The 24,933-nt window shown below is 31.4% G+C and overlaps 1 protein-coding gene across 1 annotated transcript in view; it reads right to left on the minus strand.

Annotated features, from left to right (window-relative positions):
- The window catches only part of LOC119603668, a 175,857-nt gene that overhangs the window by 126,896 nt on the left and 24,028 nt on the right, over positions 1-24,933 (minus strand). Inside the window, exon 2 of the mRNA XM_037955782.1 lies at positions 6,675-9,679. Coding sequence (XP_037811710.1) covers positions 6,675-9,552 — 2,878 coding nt within the window. The 5' untranslated portion in view covers positions 9,553-9,679. The remainder of the gene's footprint in view (positions 1-6,674; positions 9,680-24,933) is intronic.

The following is a 24,933-nucleotide window of genomic DNA, read 5'->3' on the forward strand; positions in this document are numbered from 1 at the left end:
GGCGATAGTATACTGATTCATTTATTACGGTACAAACTAAACTATCCTACTTACAGTGTCTCTCATAAGTATTCGAATTTAGGTAAACTATGAAAAAAACCAAATTTAATAATATATTTTGTGTGGAAAATAAATAAATTAATTTGTTATATTGTCTAGATAGTCCTTAGATTTGATATCACGCCCCTTAAAACTTGAAAACTTTACATTTACTTAAATTAGTTGTGCTTTTTTTAAAAAAAAGTCCATGAAACTACTTCACAAAAGTATACGAATTTTTCCTGTATTTCATATTTGATCATATTATACGATACACAAACTCTAGAATCGCATTGTTTTATGCTTAATATTGTTTTAAGGGGTAACTATCAACCGCATGGATATATTTTTGACCCATTTGGTCCACAATTTTGGGGGATTTGTACCCTCTTTTCATGTAATATCATTAAAATGGCGATTTTTGGCTATATTTGTAATGTTTTCACTCTTTTTTCCAGAGATAAAACTAAAATTTAATATTGGAATTTAATAGAACCCATAGGGTATCTAAAAATAATATTTTTTGTTATAAGGATCTGTACTTAAACGTTCCAAGATGTATTTTAGGTATCGTTTTTCAGTTTCTAATTGAATTATATGGATCATAAGTCCCTTTTCGTACCTCTAGGGACGATATTTTCCGACAAAGTTGTCTAGTGTATATTCATGTACATATTGGCACTAATATATTTTAAATTTTCAATATATTATAGCGGTATACAACCCCAAAACATGCCTTAATAAAACGTCATCCTATATAGTAGATTTCAGTTTTTACTACTCGTAACTTTCACGCTTATGTTGCCCGTTACAATAACACTGTAAGTCCAAAATTTTGGTTTTAATTTGATCATAGTAAATAATATTTAAACATATATCAATATTTTTGAGTTAGATCATAATGATATCGTGCCATGCAGCATGGAGGCCATTGGTATCTAAAAATAATGATTTTACTATTTTGAATGGTGTTTCTTCGAGGCATGTTTTGGAGTTGTACACTTCCACAACACATTGAAAACTTTAAATGTATAAAAGCTGATATCTAAAACAATATATACCAGAAAACTTCCCCGAAAATAGTTGATCCTTGTATTATAAAAATGGACTTAAGTTCCAATATATTGAATTAGCGACAGAAGAAAGATCCGAATAATTTATCTTGGAACGTTTAAATACAGATTCTTGTAACAAAAAATATTATTTTTATATACCCCAAGGGGTCTTATAAGTCCCAATATCAAATTTTTGTTTTATCTCTGGAAATAAGAAGAAAAATTTACAATTATGGCCAAAAATCGCCATTTTAATGATATTACTTGAAAAAAGGTACAAATTCCCCAAAATTGTGGACCAAATGGTCCAAAAATATATCCTTTCCGTGAATAGTAACCCCTTAAAACAATATTACGCATAAAAACCATTCGATTCTAAAATTTGTGTTGCGTATAATATGATCAAATATAAAATACAGGAAAAATTCGTATACTTTTGAGAGGCAATTTCATGGACTTTTTTTAAAAATCCATAATTAATTTAAGTCAATGCAAATTTTTCAAGTTTTAAAAAGCGTGATATCAAACATAACGACTATCTAGACAATATAACAAATTAATTTATTTATTTTGCACACAAAATATATTATTAAACTTGGTTTCTTTTTATAGTTTACCCAAATTCGAATTATGAGAGACACTGTATATTTTAACAGGCTTTGTTTTTGTCCATCGTTAAAGTCTTTAAAATAAATATAAACTAACATTTATGTAGAATTGTTGTCCCACCAATGTTTCCCAGGTCAAACATGATCATCCTCTTGTATCTTACATCAGTAATATAATAATATATCATTATTACATTCAAAATATATCACTTTACACTTTTAAAAAATAAACAAGTAAGAGTGTTATATTCGGCTATGCCGAATCTTTAATATCCACCATCAAATCACTGCCATATAAATAAACTTATATTTTGAATATTTTATTATTCGATATTAATGAGAACATCAGGGAAATATTTGAAAGAGGTCCATTAATGGGGGTTGGACTATTGGCAATATATTAATTTATATAGGGAGTAGGGTTATTTATACATATATGGACCAATTCTCATAAAAGTCGGTAGGAAGATTTCAGTTCCTTATTTATTTTAAATTTCATAGATCTATGTATTTGTATTTTTAAGCCAGTAATGAGCATTAAAGTAATTTTCTTAAAGGGACTTTATGCGGAGTTAGGGTTAATTATGGACCGACCCTCATAAAATATGGTAGAGAGATTTTAGAATAAAATTAGTTTATGTCGAATTGCATTGCGGTATTCGTATTTGTTGCGTTGTAGTAATTTTCTGAGGGGGAATTTATATGGGGAGGGGTTATAATAGACTGATCCTCATAAAAATTGGTAGAGAGATTTTGTAAATTTTTTGTACGCATTTTTAAGTCAGTAATGAGCGTTAAAGTAATTTTCTGCAGGGGACCTAATTAACCGATCCACATAAAATTTGGTGGAAAGTTTTTGGCTCCTATGATACTTACTTATGTCAAATTTCTTCGCTATAATCGTATTTTTACGTCAATAATGAGCGTTAAAGTAATTTTCTGAAGGGGACCTTATATGGGCGGGTAGGTTCAATTACGGACCGATCCACATAAAAATTTGGTGGAGAGATTTTGGCTAGTATAAACTTTACTTCTGTGAAATTTCATCGCTATACTCGTATTTTTAAGCCAGTAATGAGCGTTATAGTTATTTTATGGAGGGGACCTTATATAGGGAGTACGGTCCATTATGGACCGATCCCCATAAAATTTGCTGGAAAGGTTTTGACTCCTAAGATACTTACTAGGGTGATCGATTATTCGACATTTTCCAAAAACCGGTTTTCGAATAGTTCGAATAGATGACTTTTAAAAAAAACCGGTTGATATTTTTCAAATTCAGAAAAAACCGGTTAACCGGTTTTTCATTATAAATAAAAAAAATATATTTTAATTTGAAAAACTTAATGTGATTAATGTGAAATGATTTTTAACAGTTTAACAGATTATCCCCCTTATTCACAAACAAAATTTTTATTTTATAAACAGTTTAAAAATAAGATTTTATATGGAAATTTTGTTTTATAAACCTTTTATAAAATAAAAATGTTGTTTGTGAATAAGGGGGTATATCTTTAGATCTAGTCGTCTGATTTACATTATTTCATTATTATAAAAAAATTAGGAAAAAAGTGGGACACTTCTGTTAAACATAAGGTACTATGTAATCCTAGCTTATTTTAAAAGCCCTGTTTAGGAAATTTGCATAGGCATTCCAACACTTCCATAAAATTTCAGCCGTAAATTAATTATTGTAATTGGAATATAATCTTAAGATTGATAAAATTTTATCAAACAGTTATCAATTTTACAAATCATTTTTTTTAATTAATTAGGAAAATCAAAAAAGTTTAAGGAGCTGTAGAAAAATATACGCTAGTTCCTCGACTCGAATATTTTTAAAATTTAGACGGGCTGTATTATTATTTACTTAAAAATTATATTTAAATAATCTTTGAATACAAAGCAAATGAAAGTATTCGAAACCGGTTTTTAAAAAGTGAAAAAACCGGGTTATTCGATATTCGAAAAATCAACATTAAGAAAAAACCGACACTGGTAAAGCAGAAAAAACCGGTTGAAAAATCGAGTGGATCACCCTAATACTTACTAATGTCAAATTTCTTCGCTATACTCGTATTTTTACTCCAATAATAAGCGATGAAGTCATTTTCTGAAGGGGACCTTATATGGGCGGGTAGGGTCAATTATGGACCGATCCACATAAAATTTGGTAGATAGACTTTGGCTCATATAGAACTTACTTCTCTGAAATTTCATCGCTATACTCGTATTTTTAAACCAGTAATGAGCGATGAAGTAATTTTCTGAAGGGGACCTTATATGGGCGGGTTGGATCAATTATGGACCGATCCACAAAACATTTGATGGAAAGGTGTTGGCTCGTATTAAACTTACTTCGTAAAATTTCATCGCTATACTCGTATTTCTGAAGGGGGCCTTATAGAAATCTGGAAAGGTTTTGGCTCATATAAGACATACTTATGTCAAATTTTATCGCTATACTCGTATTTTTACGCCAATAATGAGCGTTAAAGTGATTTTCTGAAGGGGACCTTATATGGGGGGTAGGACCAATTGCGGTCCTATGTCCGCCATAATTCAGAATTTTATTTCGGTAGTCAAAAAACTAACTTATGCGAAATTTTGTGGCATTGGCTTCATAAACAACGAATTTGTGAATGTTTGAAGCTTTTTACACAATATACCGGGGGGTACATTTGTAGGGGGACTATGTGAAATCATTGACCGATTTTGCCCATATTCAATACCAAACATTTCTGATGAATAAAAAATATTTTGGGAAAATTTCATCTCAATGTCTCTATTTTTGTGGACGCTATCGTGCCAACAACCGACAGACGGTAGAATCTTACGAGGTCCCAGAATATATATACTTTATGGGGTCTGTGAACAATATTCCGATGTGTTACTCACGGAATGACAAAATCAATATACCCCCCATCTTTTTGATGGGTATAAAAACAATAAAATCATATATTCGCTTTATCTAAGCCTGTCTGTATACTTGTTAGTTTACAAAAATCTTATTAAAAACAACAACAAACAAGTAAGAAATTATAGTCGGGGGAGGCAGACCATAAATAACCTACAAATGTTACAAAAAAATGTGAATGTTAAAAAAATGTCCAGTTGTATGGGGGCTAGGTGAAATAATGGACCGATGTTAACCATTTTCAACAGGCTTCGTCTCCGGTACCATAGAAGATCGTGTGCCAAATTTCATTGAATTATCTTCAAAATTGCGACCTGTAGTTTGATTACAAGGTTTACAAGCCCTATTCGGGGGTTCAGTTGTATGTGGGCTAGCTGAGATAAAGGACCGATGTTAACCATTTCCAATAGACTTCGTCTCTGGTATCATAGAAGATCGTGTGCCAAATTTCATTGAATTACCTTCAAAATTGCGACCTGTAGTTTGATTACAAGGTTTACAAGCCCTATTCAGGGGTTCAGTTGTATGGGGGCTAGGTGAAATAATGGGCCAATCGTAACTATTTGCAATACGCTTCGTCCCTGGGACAATAGGAGATCATGTACCAAATTTCATTGAATTATCTTCAAAATTGCGACCTGTAGTTTGATTACAAGGTTTACATGGACGGACGGACGGACATAGCTAAATCGATTCTCGGGGGAAATTTTAATAAATAGGGCAAGGATTTCTATGCAAATGCATGTTTATAGTCAGTAACTTAAAATAACTTTTAACTATCTTTCTTTTCGAATCATAGAATTTGGTACAAACTGGCATCGTTTTGTGGTTGCATATTTTTGCATATTTTGTTATAAACGCATAAATTACATATTTTGCTTTATTATATTTATTTATATATTGCATATATCTCAATTTTTTTTTTTGCATATTTTGCATTTTTTTTATTTTTCTAGCAAAAATGTGTTTTGATTTCTTTGTATTACATATTTTTACAATAAATTTGATATTTACTTAAGAAAAAATAACTAGGCTCAATCTGAAAAAATTTGAAATTAAATTTTAAATAGTTCTAATCATTTTTTAAAATCTACACTACTATAGTCGGGCGTTTGTGCCGATGACTTTTAACGTCCAAAAATATTGCTCCTATACACATCTTAAAGTATCGGCCTAAAATCACATTCTGGGTCTGTCCATCTGTGTGTTCTTATAAACAAATAACTTGACTTGACTTCCATACACATCTGTCTAACCCTAACCCCCATACAAAATATCCTTCAGAACCTCCATAATTCATTTAAAAACACACCATGCGATAGAATTCGGAATTAAAGCAAATTCTACATAAATGCGCTAATTTTTTAATTAAATCATATTTTAAGTATATACGTAATTGGTGTTTAAATTTCACAACATTTTTAGTGCATATTTTCCTATTTTATAGTGCATATTATAAGCGCATAGTTTGCATTTTTTAGTGCATAAAAATCCTTGCCTTGTTAATAACTCAAAACTTTATTAACCAATCTTGAGTTTTTCTACCTTTTTGGAAAGACAATTTTGTAGACATTACGATTTTGCTATAAAATGGTGCAATAATTAATACTTAAAGCCTCATTTTGTGAAAAAAACTCCAAAAATTGTCATTATCTCCCATTAAACGCTTTTTCAAACTTTGGCGGTGATGAATAATATTTTGCAACCTTCCATTTGACGTTAAAATACAACATAATTTCACTATTGGAAGTTGATCCGAGAGAAAAGCCTATTTTCAACCCACCCTAAGGCACAAGATACTTGTTCATCTCTAAAAAATATTAGATTATTTTGTTGTTGTTAACTGTTCAAGAAAAAACTTTATGTCTTTCTTTATGATTCAGAATTTGTAAAAATTGCGATATGTATTATAATATTTCTTTTAAAATGGTCAAGTTCACGAACGGTCATTATTGGATCGAAAAATCTCAAAATAAAATAATTTATCTTATTTTTATTAACAATAGCATTTTTACTGTTAGTCGGCCTAATATGTATATATTGATTGGTACGTACCTTCGTTAAAAGTTTGAAATGCTGATGACGACGGCATTTGTTCTGAGTCCAAATCATCGTTAATATTATTGTAATTTAAGGAGGCACTTGAAGTTATACTAGTATCCAAATTTGGATTTGTTTTTAAGGCACGTTGAACACGTTGCGATGATCGTATGAGTTTCTGATGATAATTATTATTGCAATAATGTTTAAAATGTATAGTGTTAATAATAGGAATGACATTAACAGATAAATGTATGTTGCTACTGCTGGTGGAGCTTCTATTACTATTGTTAGTGTTGCTATTATTATTGTTGTTATTATTATTTTTATTTTTGTTTTTATTACCGTTATTATTACTATTGTTATTACTATTATTATTATTATTATTGTTGCCACTTTTAGTCTTCATTTGATTGAAATTGTCCATTTTGTATTCAAAGTTTGAATTCACGCTATTGGTTGTTGTTTCTTTATGGCTATTTCCGGTTTGTTGGTGTTGTTGTTGCTGTTGTTCGTGTTGTTGCTGGTTTTGATAGTTTATAATAACGTTACAGTTAACTATTTTTGGTCCTTCGAACCATATTAGCCCAATGAGCAACCAGACAATATTTGGTTTTGAACCACGAACCCGCTTTATAGCTCGTACAATTGGATGTTTCGTTGTGACTGGTGTTGTAGCTGTACCTGTAGCTAAGGAATACTCACATGTTATGTATATATTGGGCGTTAATAACTTTGCCGATTTTTTATGTAGTCTAGTAGCGAATTTTTTATGCAATTTTTTAGCGTTTTGTCGTTTAACACACTGTATCAGCGTGGTATAGAAGTAATGTTGCGGCCTATAGGCCTTACAATGTTGATGCCGACGTCGGCGTCGCCTTCGTTTTCTCCTGTTTTGTTTGCATCTGGAGAAATGCTTGTGGCATTTATTGAAAAGCGAATTGTAATAGTGATGATGATCATAATTAGCCCCGGCGCTAGAGGCACAAATTACTATTAAAGCCATTACCACCACAGCTACGTGAAACTTCTTCCATTTTACGAAACTTTGACAATTTTTTATAGTCACAAAATATTGCGGTAATAGCGAGCAAAACACATCCAATGCTATCTGGTAATAGTTGCGCTTACACACAAACATGGACCTGCCATCTATCAAATAGAGAAAAGAATAGCTTTGGCCATCTATCTCGTAGAACAGAGAATAACTTTGGTTGTTGTACTTCACTTTCCACACACAGTAGTCTGGGGAAGGCCGGTAGGCATTTGAAGAATAACTTTTTATTTTGTTTAGGAGAAGCAAAGCACGAGCCGAAGATGCTTTATTTACAAGGGCATTGCAGAGGCAACAATGATTGAAGACACGTTCGCAGTAGAAGTGGCAGCAACATCTGGATGAATGAGAACCCACAGCACTGATATGGTAGAAATCCGGCCAACAGCAGAGGTAACAACAATATTGGAAGTTTACATCATGAAAGGATTTCAATGATTTATAGAAGCAGCAGCAGTAGATGGTATTACATAGTGGTGGTACATAAATGTAGCAACGCTGATTCCGACAGCAGCGACAGCTGCTACAACAGTAGCAACAAGTTCTACAAGAATACTGACAGAAACAGCACGTATGCCAAACAATGCCGGTGCAGTAAGTCAAATAAGGTATTTTGGTTGCGTACGACGATGTAAGAGGTGCAATTTTGACTTGAGCTGATTTATGATACTCTTGTAACAACAAAATTTGCTGATACATGTTTCCGCAATAATGGGAGCAGCGTTTACTTAGGCCACGTCTGTTATGGGTTTGGTCGCTGAAAGTACTATTGTTGATCTTTTCATTCTGTTTATCATAGAATTCTTGATGAACTGGACCGTTGTTATCATTTTCGCGTTCTTTGTGACCTTCCAATAACTCTTCCGATTCGGCATTAACATTATCATTATTTGAACCCTGATGAAATTTTTGCCTCTGATAATAAACATGAGTGAATAGTATAAGCAGCAACAAGTCTCCCATAGTGGTGACGTGACCGTAACTGATTGCACCAGTATTTTCGTCTCTTAAATTTGCTTCTGTACTAGTTGTGCCGCCTTTTGCAGTTTGTGAAGCACGCCATGTCAGTATAGCGAATATATATGACAGTGTGCGTTTTTCTCCCATTGCAACATTTCGCTTACGCTGCTGATCACTCTTAGTGCCGGACGACGTAGAAGGACAAGCGTAACAGAGCTTCTGAAAACGTGCATTTAACGCTGACCAAAATCCAAAAAATGCCAAACTGATATTTCGTAAATTTCGCAATACTAAGAGACAAATTTCAAATGCACTAGCCAACATCATACATGCCAACAATTCAAAAATCCAATTGAAGTTGTAGAAACCGTTTTGGGCTTTCCCTCGAACATTATTCGGATCAGTAGTATTGGTAATGGTGTTGGCATTTCTGTTATCATAGCTATGGACCACACCAAGGGTATGTTCAGTTCTATTTATAATGCCAGCTTGAGACACCCAAGAAACAACAATTTCGTTTATGTTATGTTGGCTGTTGCGCTGCCTTAAATCCTTTATTGGCAAAGTGAGGCTGTCTAATTGCTGTTCTGCATATATACAATTAGTTTTAGTAGTAAAATTACATGGGATTTTGGCCAGACGCATATTTGCTTCGATTGCTATGGCTTCCGCCTCCTCTTCGCCCACAAAACGTCCGCCATAACTATGTAATTTACGATTGTGATCTTGCTGTGCCAAGCTTATATTTATGGCTACTGTTAAAAGTACGCCAAATAATAATTTATTGCATTTAATATATCTCAGAGACCGTCGCAAAAAAGTAAGTTTATGAGTGTCGCATGTTATTATTCCCATAACCGGATTCCTTAGAAAATACATGCAGAAGCAGTATATTCTCCCACCTTGGATTGATCCTAATGTCAATTGTATTCGCTATTAAGTGTCTTCATTAATATCTCATTAGACTTTGGGTAGTTCAGGCGAGTCCATCCGTTCGTATGGCAAACTGCATTGAAAAATTTATTTATAAAACATTATTTATTAAAGTATTTATAAAGTTATTAATTTTTTACTGACATTAACAATCAAATAATATTAGTGCAAAATAAACTCATGAAGCATTGAGAACTAAATAAACTAAATATTTAATTTAACTCTTCGACATAGTATATTTACTTTGGGCATTAAATGAATTAACTTTTGTTATTCTATTAAAAATAACTTAAGAAAAGTTTTCTTAAATCATTTAAGAAAAATTTCATTTTCATCTTTAAAGATATCAGTTTGGATTGTCTTTATTATATGTTTCGACATTATTTGCTATTACAAAAATCATGTAAAATCAAAAGTACGTTTACAAAAATAGTGTTATGTCCTTTCCGTCAAATATTTGATAGTTACGAACTTTTTTTTCGTAAAGTCGGGCATGGATTACACAAATTTTTAACTCAGAGACCAAAGTGTACTTTTCTAAAAATTTAAACATCTGGGATTCGAGATATAATGTCCTGATGTTTGAAAAAATATAATTTTGTTTAATGTTTTAAACCATCTGAAAGTCCATTTTAAAATGAATTAACATCTAACATATATTCTTTCATCTTCCAGATATCTTCACCTTAGTTTAGCGTAGTTAGTTAGTTTGAAAGGAGGATGTACTTACATATATACATCAAATACGAAGAAATACACCTAGGCCTATATCGGGCCTGTTGTGCGCTACCTAACCAGTGCCTTAGGTGGGAATCGAACCGACTAATGTGGATTATGGATATAAGATCCCCTTCAGAAAATTACTTTAACGCTCATTACTGGTTTAAAAATACGAGTATAGCGGTGAACTTTGAAATAAGTAAGTCACATTCAATCCAAAACCTCCCTACCAAATATTATGTGGATCGGTCCATAACTAACCCTACCCCCCATATAAGGTCTCCTTCAGAAAATTACTCTAACGCAACTGGCTTAAAAGTACGATTATAGCGATGAAATTTGACATAAGTAAATCTATTACGAACCAAAATCTCTGCACTGTATTTTATGTGAATCGGTCCATAATTGACCCTATCCCCTATATAAGGTCCCCTTCTGAAACTGACGCTTATTACTAGATTCAAAATACGAGTATAGTGATGAAATTTGACATAAATAAGTCTTTTACGAGTCAACATCTCTCTAGCAAATTTTATGTGGATCGGTTCATAATTCACCCTAACCCCCATATAAGATCCCCTTCAATAAATTACTTTAACGCTCATTACTTGCTTAAAAATACGAATATAGCGATGAAATTCGACTGAAGTAAGTTCCGAAATCTCTTAACCAAATTTTACGTGGAAAGGTCTATAATTGACCCTACCCCCCTACAAGATCCCCTTCAGAAAATTACACCAACGCTCATTAAAAGTACTAAAACCTCTCTACTGACTTTTAGGAGAATCGGCATATGATTGATCCCCATATAAGATGCCCTTCAAAAAATTACCTTAATGCTCATAACTTGCTTAAAAATACGAGTAAAGCGATGAAATTCGACACACATAAGTTTTATACGAGTAAAAATCTCTCTACCAAATTTATTGAGAATCGGCCAATAAATGTCCCTAGCTGCATATAGAGTCCCCTTCAGAACATTGCGCTAACGATCTTTTCTGGCTTAAAAATACGTGTACACGTGATGGGTATAACACTCTCACTTGTTAAATTCTAAGACAATCAAGCCGTGTCCGGAGCTATCACCAATTGTGGACCGATAGTATGATTTCTTTGCATTTACGTGTGCAAAATTTTGAGTTGATATCGACATATTTGAGGAAATTATTAATGATAAATACATTTCAGGAAATATGTACCTTTGTATGGGAAAGTTTTAACTAGATTGTTTTGATTTTCAACATAATTAATTATATTGTTTTTGTTTTCTTTGTGTATTGAATTTCGCATGTTTGGATGTCTGTTGGTTTCATTGCGTTGTGTATTTTGTTTTTGTTTTTTTTTTCTGTATTTAGTTTCGTATGTTTGGATGTCTGTTGGTTTTACTGCATTTTTTTTTGTGTGTTTATTTCGTTTAGCGTTGTTGTTGTTCATTATGTTTTGCTATTGCTATAATAATGATATAGTCGGGAAAATGAATTTTTAAATACACTATGGTGAAGGGTATATAAGATTCGGCACAGCCGAATATAGCACTCTTACTTGTTTTTTATGAAATTTTTAGAGGTTGTCTCGGATTTTTGCTTATATCTCCGTTGTTTATGGACGGATTTTGCTTATTTTAAATAGGAAACTTCTCCAAATCATGTCTGATAGAATTATTGAAGATTTGGATCCCGAAGATATCTGGGGTCTTCAGAAAACTGATTTCAACAGACAGACAGACGGAAATGGTTTAATCGACTCCGCTATCTATAAGGATTCAAAATATATGTACTTTATAGGGTCGGAAAATTATATTTTCTTCACGAAGGTGAAGGGTATAAAAATAACGTGTGACAAAATTCATCGAATTATCTTTTGTAGTTTCTGAGAAAACAACTTAAGAATTACGAAAAAAAACTTAACTTTTTTAATAACATTGTGAACCGATTTTGCTGATTTTCAATCAGTGTTACCACAACAAAAAATTTCTTCTAACTAAAATTCGAATAAAAAATAACCAAATTTAGAAAAATATAACCAAAATTATTTTGATTTATTTCATGTTTACATTTGGATATGAACTTTAAAGTCACAAATTAATTTTCTAAAATGAAACTAGTATATGTGGTAGGGTCAATTACGTACCGATCATTATCGAATTTTGTAGGTAGATTTTTGTTCCTACAAAACCTGTTCATGTTAATTTTCGTCGCTATACTGGTATTATAAAGTGATTTTCTGAAGAAGATCTTATATGATGCGTAGGGTCAACCATGGACCGATTCTCATAAAATTTCGGCTTCAGTAAATCTTGTTTATGTCGAATACATGCTTGTCGCTATACATGCATTTTTAAGTCAATTGCTAGCAATATAGTAATTTTCTGAATAAGATTTAATATGGGGGCTGGGTGAAATCATTACCAATTTTCAATACCAAAACAAAGCAGACCCAGAATATTCATACTTTTCTGTGTCTATGACCAATATTTCGATTGTTTTACAATATACCCACCACCTTTTTTGAATAAAGAAATATGTGTATGTATGTATGTATGTATGTATGTATGTATGTATGTATGTATGTATGTATGTATGTATGTATGTATGTATGTAGTATGTATGTATGTATGTATGTATGTATGTATGTATGTATGTATGTATGTATGTATGTATGTATGTATGTATGTATGTATGTATGTATGTATGTATGTATGTATGTATGTATGTATGTATGTATGTATGTAGTATGTATGTATGTATGTATGTATGTATGTATATGTATGTATGTATGTATGTATGTATGTATGTATGTATGTATGTATGTATGTATGTATGTATGTATGTATGTATGTATGTATGTATGTATGTATGTATGTATGTATGTATGTATGTATGTATGTATGTATGTATGTATGTATGTAGTATGTATGTATGTATGTATGTATGTATTATTTACATTTTATATCTACAATGTAGATTCTACATCAAAGTAAAAACAATAACAAATAAATACTTGTAGTATAAGTCGCATTTTGCATCGAATGGTATCTTTGCATACATGTCACACATAACATACACACAAACAAATATAAACTGTATACAAGTCACAAAATAAGCGTTATTTTTTTTACTTTTATCTATTTTTTTTTTTTTTGAGCAGAAATAAAAGTTATTTTTTACTTTTATTTTTTCGGGCAAAAATAACACCGACTGTGACTTTATTCGATCAGAAATAAAAGTTATTTTTTGATTTTTATTATTTTGAGCAACAATAAAAGTTATTTTTTGATTTTTATTTTTTCGAGCAGAAATAAAAGTTATTTTTTACTTTTATTTTTTTGAGCAGAAATAAAAGTCATTTTTCGAGCAGTTAAAAAGTTATTTTTTGATTATTGGATAATAAACGATTCTATGCGAAAACTTTTTTTCTGCTCAAAAAATAACTTTTATTTCTGCTCAAAAAAAATAAAAGTCAAAGAATAACTCTTATTTTTCCTAAAAAATAAAAGTCAAAATAAAATATTTTTAAAATTTAGTTCACGACGATCAAAATGGTATACTTCATGTTGTTCTCCGATATTTTCTTGTAGTTGCTTTTTATACCCTCCACCACCATCAGTGGTGATAGAGGATATATATAGCTTTGTCATTCCGTATGTAACACCAAGAAATATTCATTCTTGATCCTTAAGAAATTCTGAGTCGATTTAGCTATGTCCGTCTGTCCGTCCGTCTGTCTGTCTGTCTAAAACGCTCTCACGATAAAACGAAGCAATAGAAATTCACGAAATTCACCCAAAACATTCTTTATTATCCGGTAAAATCAGCAAAATCGGTTCACGACGTAAAAAGTTATGACTAAAAATTTCAGACTACCTCGAAAAAAATAACTTTTTTTTTTTCAATTCTTAAGTAGTTTTCTCAGAAACTACCACAAATATTTCGATAAATTTTGTCGCACATTATTTTTTTGTGGCAGGGATCAAGTATGTTCAAACTCATAACAATTGGTCCAATATTTCCCATAGCCCCCTTACACAGGAGAATATTCCCGGAAATTAGTTTATCGTTAATAACTCCCTCAAATATATCGGTATCAACACAAAATTTTGTACATATAAATACAATATGAATAGAAATCACACTACCAACGTATGTCGGTCTATGTCGGTCCACAACTAGTCATAGCTCCCATATAAGGTTCACTTCCAAAAATCACCTAAACGCACATATTTCATTGATAAATAAAGCTTTTGTGATAAAATTCGAGCTGAATATGTACATACAAATCATTCTATCAAATTTCTTTTCGGATCGGTCCATTATTAGTCATAGCTCCCATATAAGGCCCACTTCCGAAAATCACTTAAATGCACATATTTGATTGTCAAATAAAGGTATCTTGATAAAATTCGACACAAATATGTTTCGTCTATATATCAATCACTCTACGATTTTTTTTATTAATTTTTTTCGGATAGGACCATAATTGGTCATAGCTCCCATATAAGGTCTACTTCCGAAAATCACTTAAACGCATATGTTTCATTAATAAATAAATTGATAAATAAAATTGATAAATAAAACTTGAATATGTTTTGTATACATATAAATCATTCTACCAATTTTTCCCTATATAAAGTCCACTTCCGAAAATCACTTAAACGCACATATTTTATTAATTAATAAATCTATTGGAGTAATATTCGACTTGATTTTTTTTTTTTTTTTGCATATAAATCATTATACGAAATTTTTTCTTGTTTCTGAAAATTACTTAAACGCACATTGACAATTAAAGTCATCGTGATAAAATTCGACATAAATGTGTACTTTGTATATATACATCGTTGTACGGAATTTGACTTCTGAAGATCACGTAATACCACTTAATTCATTATTAAATGACTATATCCAGATAAAATTCGACATGAGTATATTTGTGTATAGATAAATCATTATATTAATATGTTTGCAACTGGCCTATTAATATAAAATTTTATGAACCTAATCAAAATTAATTCCACTTATGCATAAATGTTGTTTTATTTAAAAATTCAAAAATAATTATTTTCGGTCCCTGATATTAACAGTTGTACCTATCCACTGTATTACCACTCTCAAACAAATATGAGCTGTACTAGCTGCACGTACCCGGCGTTGTCCGGGTTTCTTCTAAAATAAACAGAATATTCATCTGTATGTAATGACTATACTTTTTTTAATAGATCTCAAAATTTAGCTTATAACGATAAAATAGTTATTATATTTTTCTTATATTTTGTTTAATACTTAAAGTCAGTTTCAGGACAAAAATGTCCCTTAAAAATTTACAAATTGAAAATGAGCTTTAATTTTGACTAATTTGTAGAAACATTTGGTAAAGTTTTTTTGAGAAATTATACTGAAATCATCATTCTCAATCACTTGTATATATATATATATATATATATATATATATATATATATATATCTATATCTATATATCTATATATATATATATCTATATATATATATCTATATATATATATCTATATATATATATATATATATATATATATATATATATATATATATATATATATATATATATATATATATATATATATATATATATATATATATATATATATATATATATAAGATTCGGCTGTGCCGAATCTTATATACCCTTCACCATAATAAAGCATTTAAATTGAATTGTATCTTGCCTTAGATATACATACTTAAGCCGTTTATGAAAAAAATTGTGGACATTTAAGTGAAATTTTGATGGGGGCTTTTCATAGGGGCTAGGGTCATATGAGAACCTATTATTATGGAATTCGTGGGGGTCATCGAGTCTTGTATACAACTTGGTTATTGCAGCTTTTTGTCGACATATGAGTATATTAAACATAACTATGAACTTAAAAGCCCTATTCGGCGTGTTCAGTTGTATGGGGGCTAGGTGAAATAATGGACCGATGTAAACCATTTTCAACAGACTTCATCTACGGTACCATAAAAGATCATGTGCCAAATTTCATTGAATTATCTTCAAAATTGCGACCTGTAGTTTGATTACAAGTTTTAAAAGCCCTATTCGGGGGTTCTGTTGTATGGGGGCTAGGTGAAATAATGGACCGATGTTAACCATTTTCAACAAGCTTCGTCTACGATACCATAAAAGATCATGTGCCAAATTTCATTGAATTATCTCCAAAATTGCGACCTGTAGTTTGATTACAAATTTTAAAAGCCCTATTCGAGGGGTTCAGTTGTATGGGGGCTAGGTGAAATAATGGACCGATGCAAACCATTTTCAACAGGCTTCATCTACGCTACCATAAAATATCATGTGCCAAATTTCATTGAATTATCTTCAAAATTGCGACCTGTAGTTTGATTACAAGTTTTAAAAGCCCTATTCGGGGGTTCTGTTGTATGGGGGCTAGGTGAAATAATGGACCGATGTTAACCATTTTCAACAAGCTTCGTCTACGATGCCATAAAAGATCATGTGCCAAATTTCATTGAATTATCTCCAAAATTGCGACCTGTAGTTTGATTACAAATTTTAAAAGCCCTATTCGGGGGTTCTGTTGTATGGGGGCTAGGTGAAATAATGGACCGATGTTAACCATTTTCAACAAGCTTCGTCTACGATACCATAAAAGATCATGTACCAAATTTCATTGAATTATCTTCAAAATTGCGACCTGTAGTTTGATTACAAGGATTACAAGCCCTATTGGGGGGTTCAGTTGTATGGGGGCTAGGTGAAATAATGGACCGATCTTAACCATTTTCAATAGGCTTCGTCCCTGGGACAATAGAAGATCATGTACCAAATTTCATTGAATTATCTTCAAAATTGCGACCTGTAGTTTGATTACAAGGTTTACATGGACGGACGGAGGGACAGACGGACGGACATAGCTAAATCGACTCAGAAAATGATTCTGAGCCGATTGGTATACTTTAAGGTGGGTATAGGACCAATATTATTGTGCGTTACAAACATCAGCACAAACCCAATATACCCTCCCCACTATAGTGGTGTAGGGCAGGGGTCGGCAAACCATGGCTCGCGAGCCAAATGCGGCTCTTTGGATGTGGAGCTGTGGCTCTTTAGTGTCATACACAAATTTTATTTATTTTATAAAAAAATATTTGTATGCATATTTTAAAATCTTTCCGAATCGATTAACGAGCAATGTATTAAAACTAACAAAACACTTCGCTAACGTTTCTACACAGAAAAAATTATCGGTAGTTTATTTTCAATTAACATGTTTTCCTCTTTCTTTAACTTTTATTTAAACAATTTTCTAATTGTCATAATTATCTCATTGTTTTGATCCTGAGTATACAAATTTGATTAAACTTTTAATTGAATCAATTAATTTTTTAATTGGCTGAAAAAGTTTTTCCAGCCTTCTTTTTTATTTTGGTTTTTTGTTTTGATATTTTATTTAAATAATTTCATTATTTATAACTGAAAATAATTCTCAAATAGTCAATAATATTTTAGGCATAAGAAGTTGAAGATTCATAAATATTTTAAAATTTATAAATCACTTTATTTGTTCAAATGTGACAATAAAGAGATATTTTTGAGAGTGCTTAACGCATTGTTAAAGGTAAAGGAATCCTTTAATGTTGTAAGCATTAAATTAATGCTTTGATTGTTTCAGTCATCGACTTTATTGATTTTAATACATGTTTAACCAATTTTAACCATTGATTAATAAACTAATTAAAATGTAAGTTTTATTTTATTAAATATTTAATTTATCCAATAAATGAATTAACTAATTTTAAATTTTGAATTTAATTACTGATGTTAATTGTTTTGATTATTTCTTTAATTGGAAAAAAATATTTTTTTAAAAATTTCATAATTGATATCATCATTTTGTTGATAGGTGCAAAACTTGCTTGATACAATCAATTTGATAATTAAAACACATTTTTTTTTCTGTGTACAATATACAAAACTTTTTAACTTTGCTTAATCGTTCTGTACATGAACAAAACAAAAACAAATACTTTTTGAGTGAGAAAGAAAGAACACAATTAGCTTTTCGCTCATTTACTTGCTTTTATTTGCCCCTAAAATTGTACATTTGAGATTAAATCCTCATTGAGCCATTTGAAATTGGTATTGGATCTCTAGAAATGCAGTTGATCAATTTAAAAAGTAAAGCTTTGTGTTGTGGAAAATTGTCAAAGTTTAAAAGCAAGTTGGAAGATTTAGGTAAAAAGCCAACTAACAAATGAAAATTTAGAGTCATTTTTGAAACTTTAAACAACAAGTTATGATCCAAGCTTTCTAAAGCCATACAAACCTATCACTCCCATTGAATTTGTTCCATGTACAAGTTAATATTGTAAGAAAATGTTTAATTCTTTAAAGTGTTAATTGAAAAGTTCCCTATAAACGAATGGGGTATCATATCAGTGATCCTACGAGGTGCCATTAGATAAGATGTAAATCATGATCTTACATTCCGTAATTTTAATGTTTTTCGAATTAAAACGTATATTTTGGAAATTTAAAATATAGTAATTAATTAATAATGTGGAGAATTTTGATACAGTTAAATACTAAAAACTTTGTCTATCTCAAAACTTTTATCTTTTTTTATAAAAAGGTGCAAAAAATTATAAATTTTTATATATTGCACGTTTTAATGACAGTGATCTATGAAAGATTGATATATTTTTGACATAAAATTTTTGCCTATAAATAAGGGACCAGAAAGCGTATTAAGGACCCATCCTTACAAAATTTGGTAATGAAGTTTTGGATCCTATTAAACTTGTTTGTGTTGATTTTCATCCTATACTTGTATTTTAGCCTGTTGTATGTCGGAACTTTCGAAAGTGGACTCCATATGGGGGAAGGGTCAATTTTGAATCCATCCTTATTAAATTTGGTACAGATATTTTTTGTTCTTATAAAACCTGTTTGTGTCGAATTTCGTCGCTTACTGCTATTATTAAGTCACTTAAGGTCATTTTCTAATGGGGATCTAATATGGGGGGTAGGATCAATTATGAGCCAATCGTCACCAAATTTGGTAAAGTGATTATTGTTCCTGTTTGTGTTGAATTTCGTCATAAAATTGCCATTATTAAGCCAGTTATGAGTGTTAAAATCAAATTTGGAAGATAGATTTTTGTTCTTATACAACTTGTTTATGTCGAATTTCGTCTCTATACTGCTATTGTTAAGTCAATTATGATCGTTAGAGTAATTTTCTGAATGGAACCTTATATTGGGGTTGGTCAATTATGGTTCAATGTCCGCAATACATCACAGTATAATTTCTGTTTGTATAAAAAACTTGTGCAAAATTTTATCTCGATTGCTGCCTAATTAATATACATAACTGTGACTCTTTATACTGAATTATGACAAATGCATTTTAAATTATATCACTGTCGCTCCACTCTAATAAACTGTTATATACATATTTATATAGGTAGGTAGGTAGGTAGGTAGGTTGATAGGAGGATGTATACTACATCAAATCCGAAGAAATACACCTAGGCCACTATCGGGCCTGTTGTGCGCTCCAATTCAAGAAAAAAAAAAAAAAAAAAAAAAAAAAAAAAATTGTTCACTGAATGTATTATTTTTCCATGTTCAGAAACTCAGTTTCCTGGACGTAATTCCTAAGAATCTTCCAATCGGTGTTGGTTAAGAATGTTATTTCTGGAATAACATCACTTCCAAGATACTTGGATCTAACTTCGACGAATGCCTGACAATGGCAAAGAAAGTGCTCCAGAGTTTCACTGTCCTCTCCACATGCTCTACATTCGCCTCTTGGAATAATGAAACGGTGGGTAGAACCACAAAGATTCTATGGGGTGACCCTGATGAGAGCAAGACGAGAAATCTTCTCAAAATGAGCAAGTCTGAGGTTAGTATGATGGTACGTATTCTCAGTGGACACACAGGATTACGAGCACATCTATACATATTTATATAACAAGTGTTAAAAAACGCATTCGAATGACCCATAAAAATTCTAAAAGTGTTTGTAGTCAAAAATCTATATGAAAGATTCCTTGCAGAATCGCCTTGTAGATAATTAAACAAAAAATATGTTTTTGAAGTGAATTCATAAAGTATTTGTAATGTTTTAATACAAACATTTTGTGGCTCTTTTAAAACCCATGTTTTGTAAACTGTAAATTTTGGCTCTTCAGACTCAAAAGTTTGCCGACCCCTGGTGTAGGGTATTAATACACAAGGCAGTAAAACCAACAGACATCCAAACATACGAAACGAAATACAGAAAAAAACAAAATACCAACGCAATGCAACCAATAGACATCCAAACATACGAAATTCAATACACCAAGAAAACAAAAACAATATACACAAGGCAATGAAACACACAGCCATCCAAACATACGAAACTGAATACACCAAGAAACAAAAACAAAATACACAACGCAATGAATAAGCAGTGTTGTTGTTGTTTATTTTTTATGAAATTTTCAGATGTTGTCTCGGATTTTTGCTTATATCTCCGTTGTTATGAACGGATTTTGTTGATTTTAAATAGGAAACTTCTCGAAAGCATGTCTGATAGAATTATTGAAGATTTGGATGCCGCAGATATCTGGGGTCTTCAGAAAACTGATTTCAACAGACAGACAGACGGACATGGCTTAATCGACTCCGCTATCTATAAGGATTCAGAATATATATACTTTATGGGGTCGGAAAATTATATTTTGGAAATTACAAACGGAATGACAAATTTATGTATATATACCCTTCTCATGAAGGTGAAGGGTATAAAAATAAAAAAAATAAATTTAACTAATTTACACATATTTGGCGCGTAGTACTAAAGGAACATTTTCATTATAAATTAACATTATCTAGTTCAAAATTTTTTGTATTTCGTATCTTTTGTTTAGGTTTACGGCAGTTTCAACTCTGAAAGGCATAATCTTGCCACACTCTTCTTGCGTTATGAACGTCCATCCTTCATGGCAGCTCTCCCAGAGGTCTGTTGTGTTTTTACATGAGTGCTCGTAATTGTAAACCTCATTTTACCTTAAATTCTTAATCGGGTTTAACTCTGACGACTGTAGGGGCCAATGTAGCAACGAAATTTTAACAGTTTTTGGAAGAAATCGAGTGTTTTTACCTTATATCTGGGGTCATTATCCAGTTGCATCATCGTTTTTTTCAACGTTTCGACCCAAATATTAAAAAATATCCAAATTAAATGACTTGATATTATCAATAGAAATTTCAACATTCATGATTCCATAAATTTTATATCATCCATCAATTCTATCCATGCTAGAGAAAGGACTATGAAGCCTCTTTTCACAGAAAGCTCAAAACTCTTCTATTAGAATTCTCTAAAATGTTTCAGGACAGGACGTTTAACGATATGATAAATGTTATAAGGACAGATGAGCCAAAAAATAATATTCTTGGACCTTATTGGCCAAAGCATGTATATAGAAAACCAAATGCATCATTAAAAAACCGCGACATAGTGCCCATTATGAAATTTAGAGATGGAAATCTTTTATTTTAGGAATATTTTTCATCAGAAGACGTACGGAAAATGTAAAAAATCAATGGTATCATGAATGAAATAATGTCTACTGATATTATGAAGCCATTTTATCGGAATATTTTTAATAATTGGGGGCAAAACCGTGAGAATACTATGATGCAACTCGATAATGACCCGAAATATAAGGCTAAAAACACTAGATTTTTCAATAAAGTGTTCAAATTTTATAACTATATTGGCCCCTACAGTCGCCAGAGCTAAAACCGATTGAGAATTTATGGTAAAATGTGGTTTACAATTACGAACACCCTTGTAAAAATACAACAGAACTCTGAGAGAGCTGCCATGAAGTATGGATGTTCATAACGCAAGAAGCGTGTTGCAAACTGATTGAGATTATGCCTTTCAGTGTTGAAACTATCGTTGACCCAAAGAGAAGATACTAAATACTACAATGTTTGCTCTAAAAAAGTTAATTTATAATAAAGATGTTACTTTAGTACTACTCGCCAAATATGTGTAAATGAGTTAAATTATTTATTCTTCTGAAGTATAATTAAGTGGATTTTTTATTTATTTTAGTTCAAAAATATCTTCTATCAATACCCCTTTAAGAAACATAAAACTTTATTAAACATCGTTTTTAATTTAAAAATTAGACCAAAACTTTAGATATTTTACCATCATTTACACATTTTTGTCACGCACTTGTTTTACCACTTCATTTGTTAAGCTCTTTATTTAATCCGATCTAGAACAGATAAGCCACAGAGCTGATATAAATATGGCGATACCAAAATATTTTTAATAGTAAAGTAATTCTATCTTAAACATTGTATGGGTAAACATGTAAAAACTTACCATTTAATGGTTATTTGAAATTTTAAATGGTTCTAAATAATATAATATGTTTACATCAGTGGTGGGCAGACACATACTATCAAGTATTTATTGTGTGTATTATTAAGCAGCAGAGAACCATATTCAAGTCAACATTTAGTATTAGAACACTGTAAAAAGTTGTTCATATACAAAATAAAATATTTTGCGTGCAAATACACGTTTAATGTACATAAACATACATTAATAAATTATTTCAATAATTTTTTTCAATAAAGCGTGGAAAAATAAAATGTAATTTCATGAAAAACTAAATATTTTTATAAATAATGAATATTATCTATAAAAATTTATAATTCTCTTTCATTATTTTTAATGTTTTTTATAATTAAACAATTAATTTTGACCATCCATAGTTTTTTATAAAAAAAACAATATTCCCAATTAACATCAAACATTTTGCAATGTGTATTAAAAGAGAACATAACATGCATTAAAAAATTTCGCAACAAAAAACAAGTTTTCATTTCACTTAAACACAGACACAACAAAAAACGCAAGCTTATTGTGTGAGGCCTAAACACGCGAGCATTCGAATCGCAATTCTGCTCTTGACTGGTTTACATAATTATCATTATTTATTTGTTGTAAAAATAATTATATTTCAGTGAATCATTCTCAAACTTGTAATTGCCATAAATATATAAATGTTTACAGTAACTAAAATATTGATGAAATTCAATAAAAATAACAATTGTTTGGTTATGACAACAAAATATAGAATAGTTGTCCTACCCATGCGAACCATATTTTTCCTCTGAGTGCACCATTTTGACGAAAGTAAAGTGGTGGCTCTAGATATTTCCAAGTCGTTTGATAGAGTGTATCAAAACTAATTGCATTTGTTGTAGGTAATATCTTCTCTCGATTTATTTCGAGCTTTCTCAGAGATCGTACTATACGAGTTGTTATAGATGGGATCTCATCAAACGATTTCAAGATTAATTCAGGTGTACCGCAAGCCTCCGTTTTTTCCCCAACCCTATTTCTTATCTTCATAAATGACATTCTATGTCAAACTTCCAACTCTATAGACTCTTTTGCGGATGACAGCAATATCTGCCATTCATATTCATTCAATTATAGGCCAAGCCTAGAGATTGGGGCAATGAGGCGCAATATGAATGAATCGCTTAATCACGACTTGATAAAAATCTCTGAATGGGATCGTTTTAACAGAGTCGATTTTAACGACCGCAAGATTCAATGTTGTTTTTAACACGTAAACGCTGTTGTTGTTCCATCTATATATATATAGGGGTGGTGTAAATATTAAGGAATCAGAAACTCTTGATGTTCTGGGCATGAAAATTCAGTGCGATGTCCGCTGGACTGAACACATTTTTCAAGTGTCGAAAGAAGCATTCAAGTGTCTCGGTTTTTTTACACCGGTGTAAGACATACTTCACTCCATCATATCTTCTTACTATTTCCACCACTTATATCCGACCGAAAATGGCATACAACTCTCATATATGGGCCGGAGCTTCGAAGTCTATTTTGGAGCTACTCGACCGAGTACATGAGAGGGCGAAGGTACTTATCGGTGACAGTAGGGTATCCAAATCTATTGATTCACTGGAGCACCGTCGCAACGTGGGGCGTATTTCACTGTTCTATCGATACTACAATGGAATGTGTTCTTCTGAAATTAGGGACTTGTTCCCGATACGTAACATACGTTTTTCTTCAAGAACACACCCATTTGTGGTAGATTGGCCAGTGGACCGCACAACACTCTACAGGGAAAAAAAATGTCCAACTATGGCCCCCTCCAAGTCTTGACCGATAGAGTTGAAAATTTGAGTCTGTCTTACCTGTGGGAAGAATTTCATTGAATAAGAAGGATTTTATTTACGACAAAATTCCACATTACTGGAGAAAGTATAATAAGTATTCCGACTCTCACGTACACGAAATTATACCTGCACATTTATGGGTGATGTGTGAATTTAACACACTTCCACACTGGTTCCAAATTGAAATCTAAATGGACAACATTTTTTTATGTAATTAATGTCTCTGAATCCAAAGAAAATCTTTAAAAAGATCTGTTTTACATATTTTCGAAGTTATAAGAGGGTCTAGATATATGAAACTATATAATTAAAAAACATGTTTTTTAACAAAGTTTCCGTTGTAATTCCCCAACACCACTTTAGGTACAGGTCGCA

Source organism: Lucilia sericata, unplaced genomic scaffold, assembly GCF_015586225.1.
Source record: "Lucilia sericata isolate MDLA Ls3-8-SP2 unplaced genomic scaffold, ASM1558622v1 Contig000324F_arrow, whole genome shotgun sequence".
Classification (NCBI taxonomy): Eukaryota; Metazoa; Arthropoda; class Insecta; order Diptera; family Calliphoridae; genus Lucilia; species Lucilia sericata.